We start from the raw sequence: 12500 nt of genomic DNA, 5'->3' as shown, positions 1-12500 counted from the left end.
ACTTCTACTGTACTACCCTGCTTTCGTTGCACCAATCTGATTTGAACCAAAGTAATGGGAAGGGTGTTGATTACCATGTTAAAATTCTAGAAATGCTGAAGAAGCAATAAGAAATGCTAAAGATATAGAAGATGATGTCTACGAATGGCGAACCAAGGTGGTAATATCACCAAAGAAATTAAGATTTTCCACTTAGATGAAAACCAAACGAATAAATGCTATTCTAGTTTATGCTTATTTTATGTTCGATTCCATATCGATTAGAGAGGGAACAAAACATTTTTTTATAAAGGTGTGGAGACTTTTTCGGAGGAGAAGTTCTCCTAAAGAGGACAATATCTGCTAGCGGTGAGCTTGAGTTGTTACAAATAGTATCAGAGCTAAACACCGGGCGGTGTGCCAGCAAGGAGGTTAAGCTCTGAAAAGGGGGTGAACACCAGGCGGTGCAAGGATGCTGGCCTTTGAAGGGGTGGATTGGAGGGCCCACATCGATTGAAGAAGGGAACGAGTATCAGCGAAGACTCTGGGCTTCGAAGGGGTGGATTGTGAGATCCCACGTTGGTTGGAGAGGGAACAAAACATTCTTTATAAGAGTGTGGAAACCTCTCCCTAACAGATGCGTGTTAAAACCTTGAGAAGAAGTCCGAAAAGAAAACTTTAAAGAAGACAATATCTACTAACGGTGGACTTGAAGTGTTTCAGTACCAATAAAGCAAGAAAGCAAAGATAGAGGCCTCCAAATGTCATAAAAGATCAAGGAAGAAGGACAATTTGACAAAGTTTCCTATCGTGGAGCTCTCCTTAGCGGTGATGGATCAATTGCACTTAGAATGGCTGCCAAGGCGTGTCTATATGGAGGGATGCCTTAAAACAACTGCAAGAGACATGATGGTTAATTTAGTTGATGTTCTTAAGTCGAAGTCAACTAGATTCAGCTTAGTGGGAAGAAAGTATTTTTAAAACGCGTCTACTACTAAGAGAGATTTTCACATCTTTAAGACAAATGTTTCATTTCGCTCTCCAATCGATGTTGGGATCTCACAATCCATCCCTACTTGAGCTGGCACATCGCCCTGTGCCTGGCTCTGATACCATTTGTAACAGCATGAGTTCATTGTTAGTAGATATTGTCCTCTTTGAGCTTTCCTTTCCGAGTTTCCCTTCAAGGTTTTATAACGCATCCACTAGGGAGAAGTTTCCACACCTTTATGAGGAATGTTTCATTTCCCTCTCCAATCGATGTGGGATCTCATAATCCACCCCCTTGGGGTCTAGCATCCTCGCTGGCACACCACTCAATATTTAGCTCTGACACCATTTGTAACCGCCTAAGGCCACCTCTGGTAGATATTGTTGATTTGAACTTTCCCTTTTAAGCTTCCCTTCAAGGTTTTATAACGAGTTCACTATGGAAATATTTTCATACCCTTATGAGGAATGCTTCGTTTCTCTCTACAACTGATGTGAGATCTCACAATCTACTCCCTTAGGGACCAACGTCCTTGCCGGCACACCGCCCGGTGTCTGGCTCTAATATAATTTGTAACAACCCAAGCACATTGCTAGCAAATGTTGTCCTATTTGAGCTTTCCTTTCTGAGCTTCCCTTCAAAGTTTTAAAACACATCCACTAGAAAGATTTCTACACCCTTACGAACAATGCTTCATCCCCTCCAACTGTGATCTCACACTACAGTATTTCTCAGCTAGCTCATTAGAATAAGTGGTGGAATTTGGAACAAATGTATTCAACCAAGCTTTTGCTCCATCTCTCAAGAAATAAGGTCTACTCCATTTCCTCCACTTTAATGAAATGCCACGCCGATTTCAAGGCTTTACTTCCCTTTGATAATGGCATCACTTTTGAAATAGGGGCCGGCCGGCCACTTTCGGATCATTTTGATTAAAATAATTGACCACGAATCAAAATGTTACGAACCACGATCGACCTTCGATGATTCTATGATATTGTACACTTTTAGCGTAGCCTCATACCAATGGAGATAATATTCTATTGACATGACTAAGCATGACTAAGTTTAGGGCATGACTCTGATACCATGTTAGATGAACACGACTCTTCACAATGGTATGATATTGTCCACTTTGAGCATAAGTTCTCAAAAGGCCTCATACCAATGGATATAGTATTATTTGATTATAAAGACATGATCAATCAATTCTCATAGCTTTGCTTTGGGCTTCCTCAAAAGGAAGCATACCAATGGAGATAATATTCTTTGATTATAAAGACATGATCAATCAGTTCTCATACCTTTGCTTTGGGCTTACTCAAAAGACCTCATACCAATGGAGATAGAGCTTGACACAATCGCACTTTTAAAGGCAGCGGACTAGCAATTGTGCGACACTCACTTTCCAACGACAAGTGATGTATAATCGAGCATCTAGCCTCGATTTTAAAAGAAGGTTTTAGAAAACGAGGGCAGAGAGAAGTTGACATGGAGATATGGTTCCTCAAAAGGCCTCATACCAATGGAGATAATATTTTTTGATTATAAAGACATGATCATTCTCTAAATTAGCCACCTCCACTTAAGGCTTAAGTTCTTTTCTTTTGGAGTCTTAGTTATTTTTTACTATGCCTTCAAGGCTCACGAGGCTCACAATAAAAGTTTGACTAAGTTAAATAAACACGACTCTCCACAATGGTACGATATTATCCACTCTAAACATGAGTTCTCATAACTTTGCTTTGGGCTTCCCCAAAGTCTCATAACAATGAAGATAATATTCCTGGATTATAAACCCATTATCATTCTCTAAATTAATCGAGGTGGGACTTTCATAAGTGTCGAGCTCAAAAAACAAGCATCAACACACATAAGGTAAAAAGTCAGGTCGAGCTAGAGTTTTTTTTTTTTTTTTAATCATTCCTAAATTAATTAATTTTAATAAAAACATGTTTCCAATTTCTTTTTTACCATTTATGAAATTATTATAAACACAAAAATTGAAGGTTGGTCTTATTAAAAATAAAGTTTAATTTTATATTGAATAAATCAGTTAATCTTTAAAATTTATTAATATATAAAAAAATATATTAAACTCAAAATTGAAAATATTTTATATACAAAATTAAAAATAACAAATAAATATAAATCCATAATTAAGAAAAATAGAATTAAACTAGGAAAAAAAAAGGAAGTTTTTTTTTTTTTTAGTTAAAAAATTCCACTCTCACGTTAAGTATTAAATTCAGATTTTCTAATAAAAAGATTAAAAGTGATCTAAAAATAAATAAATAAATAAATAAATAAAATAAAAAAAAGAGCAAGGCCCGTTAAACGAAAACGGGTGGGTTAAAACGGGTCCGTAAGGAATCCTAAGTTCCGAACCAAAGCCTTCTCTCCATCTCCCTGGAACAGCCGCGTTCTGCAGATTCAATCACTTCTTCCCCGCCGATCTCTCTGGTACCCGCCGATCTCTCTGGTACCCGCCGATTCATTCCTTTTTCCATTTCAGTTCAATTCTTCGTTTCACTTTCTTCTCTGTTTCATGCTTCCACTTGATCGATTTGCACTAATTCCTCGATTTTCAGATGGTCTACGTTTGCCAATCTTCCGATTGAGGTAACAGAGTTGAGAAAGATGTTGAGATTCCATGTGGGCGGGAAGGTGGTCGAGAGAGTTGACTTGTTGAGGAAGAAACACTGGACATGGCGGTTGGATCTGTGGCCATTCGCCATTCTTTATGCGGCCTGGCTTGCTGTCGTTGTTCCTAGTATTGACTTTGGGGATGCTCTCATTGTTTTGGGTGGACTTGTGGCTCTTCATGTTCTGGTCTTGCTTTTCACTGGTTGGTCGGTTGATTTCAAATGTTTTGTCCAGTACAGCAAGGTTTTCTTCTACAAATCATTATTCTTTTTCTATAAATTTCGTACTTGCATTTGATGATTCTTATGAATTGCCATTACATTTCAGACGTTGGCTTATCATATGGTTCCTGCAGTATGTCTAACTGTATATGTGCAGCTTAGCTCTAACATATCACTCTTTCTATTGCTCTATCTTTCTGCTGGATTTGAGGCCCTATATTCGATAATGAGACTCTCAGTAGGAGTTTGCAAAATAGCCATTTTCTCTGATTGGATTTTAAAGTCAATCAAATTCACGAACTGGTGCTTGGTTGAAAGTCAAAATCCCTGTTCCCTTATTGAGTACTTTTTCCATTGAGGATTCTTTCTCATCTTTCTATTCATGGATCCCAGTTGATTGCATTTTCAACATCAGTGCACGGAATCTTCACACTCTCTATTTGCTTATCTCTTGTTAGTAAATGAGAGAGATCAATCTGAAGATTTGAAACGCTGAAAGAAAGAGTCCGAATCTTATTGCTTAATGGAGGAAGAAAATCGTTTGAGCTTGATCCTTCATATTCTTCACACAGATAGCATACAACTTGGATTGAAAGCCATGTCTACACATGGTTAATAGTCTATCATTCTATATGCTATGTTAACACTTTCATGGTTGAGCGTCCAGATCAAGAATTTAACCTCTTTAGATATTTTCCCTTCCAATCTGCCGTAATGTCATCTTTACTAACGATCGTTATACCAATTAATTTGTGTTAGTTTGTGGAAAAGTCTTTTGGTGAGAGGAATCCTGAGGATGTCGTTTTTGTTTTCTTTTTGCTTCACTCTTTCCCCTCCCATTCTCCCTCTCCATATGTATTCAATTATTTTGAATGAGTTTGTCCTTTCTTTATATTTACTGGAGAGGGTTGATGATTGGCTGATGCAAATTCTGTTGACGACGCATTTCGATGGTAAGGCTAAGGTCTTTTGGATGTGCGAAATGCTTTCCTTTGATTAACGTGGAAGGAGAGGAACCTTAGAACTTTTGAGGTTCAGCTGAATTCTGAGGATTCTTTTGTCTTATAGTCTTTCCATGACTAAGAAATCGGAAAGCCTTTTTATGATAGTTTTCTTTGTGAGTAGGTTTCCACATTATGTTTGTGGTATTAATATAATCTTCAATCGGTTCTCATCATTGGTATTAATATAATCTTTAATCAGTTCTCATCAATGAGAGAAAAAAAAAACCCATTACCTCCATGCTTCTTTTGACATGCAGGTTAATGATATTTATCATGCTGATACATGCAAGATAGTTCCAGCAAAATTTTCGGGCTCAAAAGAGATTGTTTCTCTTCATTTTCGTAAGCTTGTAAGTGATTTTAATATGCATATCAGCAATCAAGATCTTGATTTTAATTTAAATAGATATTGCAAGTATTTACTGCTGATGCTGACAGAGTGTGGTGTACATAATTGTGGATTTGGTTACATGAGTACATTTAACAGCTTGCATTATTGACTAGTGTTAAATGATTTATTTTCTAAGGTGTTGATTAGGAGAGCTGTAAGGACTTCTGTGATCTCTTTGAGCAAACTTTTTATCGTTGTGGTGCTTGCAAAAATGAGCAAACTTTTCTCTCTCTCTCTCTCTCTTTTTATTTTTTAATAGTTGAACGTCAACTACAAATGTCTATCACCAAGCAGACCATATTAGATGAATGATTAAGTTATTATAATTAGAAACATGAAATCAAACTAATTATGGTAAATCCTGATCATAAACTACTACTAACCTAGCTAAATAACCAGAACAAATAAGAATACAAATTATTTTTTATTTAACTAGCAAGTGTCCATCAGAATGTGTTCTTGTTGTTTTTTGTGGTGACTATTTTTCTCTTCATAGTACAAGTATAGTTTCTGGCTGTTGTAAATAATTTCTAATATTATATTCTTCCGTGTGGTTTGGTTCTGCTGACAGTAGAATGAGTTCTGCATGAGCATGGAAATTTAAGAATTATGAATTTGGATGGAATAGGTTTTAGTTCGAGATATTTGTCCTATGGGTAATCCTTGTTGTTTTTTAGCTTTTCTTTTTGATCCTTTTGTTTTGGAATTTCTTTATTTTTTATTTCCATTGTATATTTAAATTATTTCTTTATTTGTGCATGTTATCCTTGCACAAAGGTTATGTTAATCTCTTCTCGTTGCAATTTTATTGGATTGCATATTCTTTCATTAAAAGGGGAAAGCTATGAATTTGATTTACAGTTCCCTGCATTCTGATTCTGGTATTGTTTTTTCAACATTCTGGTATGTGTTCTGTTTATCATCAGTCACATTAAACTCTCTGCTTCGCAGCTGGCTGGTTCTGAATCTGCAATGGATATTGAGGAGATCTACTTTGATTTCAGAAAACAAAGATTTATTTATTCAAAGGAAAAGGAGACTTTCTGCAAGCTTCCTTACCCAACAAAAGAAACTTTTGGTTATTATCTAAAGAGTACTGGCTATGGCTCCGAGCCTAAAGTTGTAGCCGCCGTTGATAAATGGGGACGCAATATGTGGGTTTTCTTTTGCAATTCATTTTTATTATTATTACTTTGTGCATCTGTTGAGCGTGGGCATTTGATAATTGACTGCTGTGTGCTTGAATGGTGTCACATGGGGCAATAAAGATAATGTTTCAAAATACATTGCTACATGTAACGTACACCATCCCACTTACTTGATCGAGTGATTTGAGTTCTCCTGATAATGTTTGCTATCATTTAGAAGGAATATGCTAGACAGAGAAAACCCTGAGTAGTCGCTGGATTTCACTGGACTTCTGATTACAAAAGTAGAGCATTCCAATCATTCATAATGACTATAGTCATAAAAGAGTTTATTGTGGTTTTACACCACGAGGAAGTTGCCTGCTGTACACTACTCCAAAAAACTCCTAAACTACTGAATTTGTAGTAGTTTTGTATCCGGCTGTTTTCCCCTTTCTTTCTTTTTGTACTTATATCCTGAAATATAAAATTTTAAGAACTTCAAATCCACAAAAATGCAATAAACCAACTGCAGTTAACTTCTAATAATAATTGAAGTCTTGTTTACAATAGGATGTGAAGAATTGGATTTGTGGAACCTGATCCTTGTTACAGAATTGGCAAGTTTAATAATTTGCCTAATGCCCCGTCTCTTTTTGAAATGTTGTTGGCTTTACAGATTTGAGTATCCACAACCTACGTTCCAGAAGTTAATGAAAGAGCAGTGTATGGAACCATTTTTTGTTTTTCAGGTTGACTCTATTTTATATATGAGATTTTTGTGTTTATTTTAATTCTCTCCCTTCTCTTTCTTTTTCCCCTCAACCCCTACTCTGATTTAATTTGGGAGGCTTTATTATTTTCTCACACGGTCGTACCTTTTCTGCCTTTCCACAGGTTTTTTGTGTGGGACTATGGTGTTTGGATGAGTATTGGTATTACAGCCTGTTTACACTGTTTATGCTTTTCATGTTTGAATCAACAATGGCAAAAAGTCGGTTAAAGACCTTAAGTGAGTTAAGACGTGTTAGAGTGGATACTCAGACCTTAATGGTGCATCGGTGTGGAAAGTATGTCACTTCTACTAGGACTATGCTTCCTACTTTTTAGCCACTCTGGTTCTTTGACATGTAAACGTGACAGTGTAACTTAGGTGGGTGAAGCTACCTGGAACTGAGCTTTTGCCTGGTGATGTTGTCTCCATTGGGCGTAATTCTGGTCAGAGTGGTGAAGATAAATCTGTACCTGCTGATATGCTTATATTGGCTGGAAGTGCTATTGTTAATGAAGCCATTCTTACTGGGGAGTCTACACCACAATGGAAGGTGTTTCTCTTTTTATTTTTCTCTATTTGTGTGTTTTCACCTAAAATTACAAGTAAGCATTCCAGCAAAAATTAATTTCATGTACTGAATAATTTTGAAAAGTTTTCGCGAAGTTATAACATAAAATTACTAGAAAGCATTTCAGCAAGGCGTTCTTTTTCATTACTTAAACCATAATATCTATATAATAGTTTTATTAAATACAATTAACGTGATCAAATGAGTTATTGAAATAATTGCTGCAGTGGGGTACTTTATTAGGGTTGAGAAGGATATTGAAAGATTTTGTATGTATGTTCCATGACCACATTAACTAGAGTTCCCCTTCTCTATGATGCAGTGTCGTACCGTCTTTCCCCCCTTCAAACTTGTTGCTGTGGATCATATTTGTAGTCTTAAGTTTTTCTGCTGTAATTGGTTTAATAACTTGGCTGTTATTTTTTTTTATAAGGTTAATTTTTACCGCAGTCATTAGGTTTTGATTACTGCTGTTAATAATTTTTGGTTGCTGTCAAACGCTGGTTTGTAGCCTTTAAATTGTGGTCCCTAGGTTGTATTTGAGGCCTAATTCAATTAAGTTTCAATTAAAGAATGCTTACAGATTTGTGTTTTACCACTCAGGTTTCAGTATCTGGGAGAGGAATTGAGGAGAAGTTATCGGCTAAGAGAGACAAAAGTCACATGTTATTTGGTGGAACCAAAATATTGCAGCATACACCAGATAAGGTAGTTTTGTTGAAGAAAAACTTCTGGCATTAGCTTTGATCTCGTAAATATTCTCAGTTTTATTATTTGTTGGGTGGAAACAGACCTTTCCCCTTAGGACCCCTGATGGTGGCTGCCTAGCAGTTGTTTTGAGAACTGGATTTGAAACAAGTCAAGGGAAACTGATGCGGACAATTTTGTTTTCTACAGAGAGGGTAACTAATTTGACACTCTTTGGTTTGCAATTGTAATGACATTTATACCATGCTTATTGTTCAAGATACGATTGTATATGTGTATACATTTTTCTCCAATTGTAGGTTACAGCTAACAGTTGGGAAAGTGGCTTATTTATTTTGTTCTTGGTTGTATTTGCGGTTATAGCTGCTGGTTACGTTCTTGTAAAGGTAAGGTGACGTACTTTTCTTTGCTTAAGTTGTAGATCTCAATGATATAGGGTGAAAAATGTTACTTTGATGCAGGGGTTGGAAGATCCCACGAGAAGCAAGTACAAGCTTTTCCTTAGTTGCTCACTTATAATCACTTCTGTTATTCCTCCTGAACTACCTATGGAACTGTCAATAGCCGTTAATACATCGTTAATTGCTCTGGCACGTTGTGGAATATTTTGTACAGAGCCTTTCAGAATACCATTTGCTGGAAAGGTAGTTTGTCTTTGCCTGTCTGGTGAATTTTCACCTCTGTTTTTGCAGTTACGTACAAGTAAAACTCGTTACTTCATTATACAATGTGAAATTGATATTTGGTTTTACAGATCGTATACATGATATTCTCATCAATGTTTCGTATGTCCATCCCTTGATGCATTAACTGGCTAGACAACTTTCTATCAGCTGTCACGGCATTACAAAATTATAAAGATTTTATTTGGAAATATCCTATTTTGATTAGAAATAAAAAATTAATGAAAGCTATAAAATTGGGTGGTTAATATGATAAACATAAAAAGAGGGTGGAAGCCGTACACCAAGAGAGGCATTGAAGTGTATGATCTCCAATTTTTATATGGTTTCTATTAATGTGGTTGAAAATTTATGTTTCTCCCAACTTTTGTTTTAAACAATATTGATTGTACATTTCCAAAGAAGCTGGTCAATGGCATTGGGCATGGATGAGTGGTGGCACCAGCTAATGCTAACTGTTGGAAGAAGAGGGACGGCAGATTTTGTGTAGCTTGGTAGTCTAGAGAAAAGATGGTTGCACACTTTTGAGTTCTTGGTGCAAGCTAGGTCGATATAAGGAGAGAGTAATATTAACTGATGAAGGTTGGCCATGTGGTCATTAAGGGCCGTGCAAATAATAAAGGGCTTAGAGGAACTGAGTTGATGCTAGGTGATTACTTGCCTAGGATTTAATATTCTAAGAGTTACCTTGTGACAACCAAACGTAGTAGGCTTAAATATTTGTCTTGTGAGAATTGTCGATATTGTGCAACCTGGCTCAGACACTCATGGATATTGAAAAGAAGGGAAGTAGTTTCTTTGGATATTTGTAGCTATGTTCAAGCTAGCTAGAAATCTTATTTGTGAGTAAGGATATGTCAGCCCCATAATCGTAGATAACTAAGTTGCTAAAATTCTATCGCTGTCTATCTATTAATACTTCAAACATTTCTGGATCGGTGTCCATTCAAGGACTGGAGTTTGAGGCAGTTTAAGGCTTCTCTTTTGTTTATAATTAATGATTCTCCTTGGTGTTTAGCACTGCCTTTGAATGGTTGTTTGTCTTCGACTTGTTTGTGGTTATCTTTATTTGTACGTCCTATCACCAACAATTGTTGCTGCTTGAAATTTTCATTGTTTTCTTATATTATTTTTATGTAGTCCTGATATCGGTTGACTTTGGTTTTGGCTTTGATGCATTACCTTTATAGAGCTTTATACGTAAGTATGTGTTGCTTAAGTTCATTCTTATCCTGTTTTTCTTGTGATACCAGATTAGCATCTCTCCATGATTGTATTTGTAATGTATTTTTGTATTGTTCCTTCTCGTGCAGGTTGATATTTGTTGTTTTGATAAAACTGGAACGTTGACATCAGATGACATGGTTTGCTCATATCAAACTCAAAATATGAAAATAGTTATCGCTTGTGTACATTATTCAAGATATTTATTATTCTTCACTTTCTTGGCATCTGTAGGAGTTTCAAGGTGTAGTTGGATTGAGTGATAAGGAGGATTTGGAAACTGACATGACTAGTGTGCCTTTGCGCACAGTTGAAATTCTGGCTTCTTGCCATGCATTGGTGTTTGTGGACAACAAGTTGGTAAGCTAGCTTCATTCTTGATATATCTATCTATTAAAAGAGAAGTTTGCGTGATATGACTTACAAAATATCGCACATTGGAACACTGTATTTGGTGATCTTCACTTTTCCAATAGGGTGGGAAACTCTGCTAGAAGAGGTTGTCATTAATGTAGTTGATTTGACATTTGTCTCATGATACAGAATGCCTTAGACATCTGAACCGTGTCTTTTGCTAGCACTTATTGGATAGACTTTTGAAACACCAATTTCAAAACCATTCCTGCTACCGCTGACCAAATGTATCCCTTCTATGTTCTGAGTGGCCTCTTATTCTTGGCACTTCGTAATGGAGAAAGTCTTCCTTTTGATTAGTATTTGTTTTTTACATTTTAACAAAACTTTGAACGGATAATCTAAATAACCCAACTCAACATGGTTGAGTCATCTAACTAGGACTCATTGTTTGATTTGGACAAATCTGCAATTTGAACAAGTGGATTCCTTCTCCGTTTTTTGTAAAAAAAGAAAAAAAAAAACAATTATATTTGGTCCAAAAAGCCCCTTAGTCCAACATGTTCCAACAGATGAACACCTCCAAAGCCATCTGAAGCAACCTCAATTAATCACACTAGGTTGCCTGAAAAATTTCTAGGAAAATATTTTAGGCAAATCACTACAGCATTTGAGACCCTTGTATTACCCCAGGTGGTTATCGGGCGAACTACTAGAACTGATGAACTAAATTAATCCACCCTTACACAGTAACTAACGGAACATCAAATTGTAACTAAACAATTTGTGGCATACAGATGGTGCACACTATATCATTAATCAAAATTCTTGCAAATTGAATTTGTATGATTTCCGTGAATATATAAATTATATTCATTGCACATAATTGTAGTTTCCAATTTTCTGTCGAGGGGGATTGGATAGTCCTACCTGTATGTAGTTCTTTTTTCATATGCACACTTAGACGAAGGGTTTTCATATATTTGCTGAAGTGACAAGAATATATTTGTTTTTTTGAATTCGTTCAATGTGCATATATAATTTACATCTGTGAACATGACTTTATTAGTTCTCACTTTTCTGTAGGTGGGGGATCCTCTTGAAAAGGCTGCACTGAAGGGAGTTGATTGGACTTACAAATCTGATGAGAAAGCCATTCCAAGAAAGTAAGCTTTCCTTCCAAGGACCCACAAACATATGCATTTATGTATGCCTTGTACATAATATTAAATTTATGTTTACATGTATTTTCTTACCATGTAACTAGTTACACATTTGGTGTTCTAATAAAAAAAGTGCTGAAACAGAAGATTCTTCTTGGTCTCCTCGGAGTGAAGATTGGGTTATAAAGTTATGACTAGAAGTCCACATGTACATGTGGTGTCTCTTGGGACCAATTTGCTTCGTATGAAGCAAGCAACGTTCTTGGATGTGGTAGCCTTGGTACTTAAAATCTTTAAAATTCTGAGAGCGACTTCATTGAACTCCAAATTTGTCAGAAAGGAACCATGGACAAGAAGAAGCTAAAGGGTGTTCTAGAAATAGACCAATATCTTTATGTTTATGTTTGCATCGTGATGATCTTTTCCTTGGATATGCATATATGTCCTATGCATCGTTCTCTTCCACTATCTTTCCATTCATCAATTTGGTGGCAAGGCCTGCTAGTTCATTGTCATGATAGTGATGGAAAGAGAGTCCGATGAGTTGAGAATAGAGGATAGCGGATTTGAGCCTCTGATTGGTGTAGAAGAGAAGTCCGATGAGTGATTGTGTCTTGTATAGTTTTAGTAATGTCAAGGAGATTTCCCCCCCCCCCCCCCCCCCCC

At 36.4% G+C, this 12500-nt stretch overlaps 1 protein-coding gene across 3 annotated transcripts in view; it reads left to right on the top strand.

The window, feature by feature from the left end:
• Positions 1–3326: 3326 nt before the first annotated feature.
• LOC111465417 (probable manganese-transporting ATPase PDR2) overlaps positions 3327–12500 on the top strand; it is a 15192-nt gene continuing 6018 nt past the window's right edge. The window contains exons 1-14 of one of the 3 annotated variants that reach the window (XM_023109776.1): positions 3327–3433; positions 3562–3859; positions 5099–5191; positions 6184–6386; positions 7039–7111; positions 7257–7429; positions 7513–7684; positions 8306–8410; positions 8494–8604; positions 8710–8796; positions 8872–9054; positions 10407–10457; positions 10552–10677; positions 11758–11837. In XM_023109776.1, the coding sequence (XP_022965544.1) occupies positions 3611–3859; positions 5099–5191; positions 6184–6386; positions 7039–7111; positions 7257–7429; positions 7513–7684; positions 8306–8410; positions 8494–8604; positions 8710–8796; positions 8872–9054; positions 10407–10457; positions 10552–10677; positions 11758–11837 (1706 nt within the window). In that variant the 5' untranslated portion in view covers positions 3327–3433; positions 3562–3610. Of the gene's footprint in view, positions 3453–3561; positions 3860–5098; positions 5192–6183; positions 6387–7038; positions 7112–7256; positions 7430–7512; positions 7685–8305; positions 8411–8493; positions 8605–8709; positions 8797–8871; positions 9055–10406; positions 10458–10551; positions 10678–11757; positions 11838–12500 lie in introns of those variants that run through there. The other 2 variants (XM_023109778.1, XM_023109779.1) reach the window with 2 other exon arrangements.

This window comes from Cucurbita maxima, unplaced genomic scaffold, assembly GCF_002738345.1.
Source record: "Cucurbita maxima cultivar Rimu unplaced genomic scaffold, Cmax_1.0 Cma_Scf00029, whole genome shotgun sequence".
Taxonomy (NCBI): Eukaryota; Viridiplantae; Streptophyta; class Magnoliopsida; order Cucurbitales; family Cucurbitaceae; genus Cucurbita; species Cucurbita maxima.
Note: the sequence above shows the minus strand (reverse complement) of the source record. Positions and strands in the feature narration are given on the sequence as shown.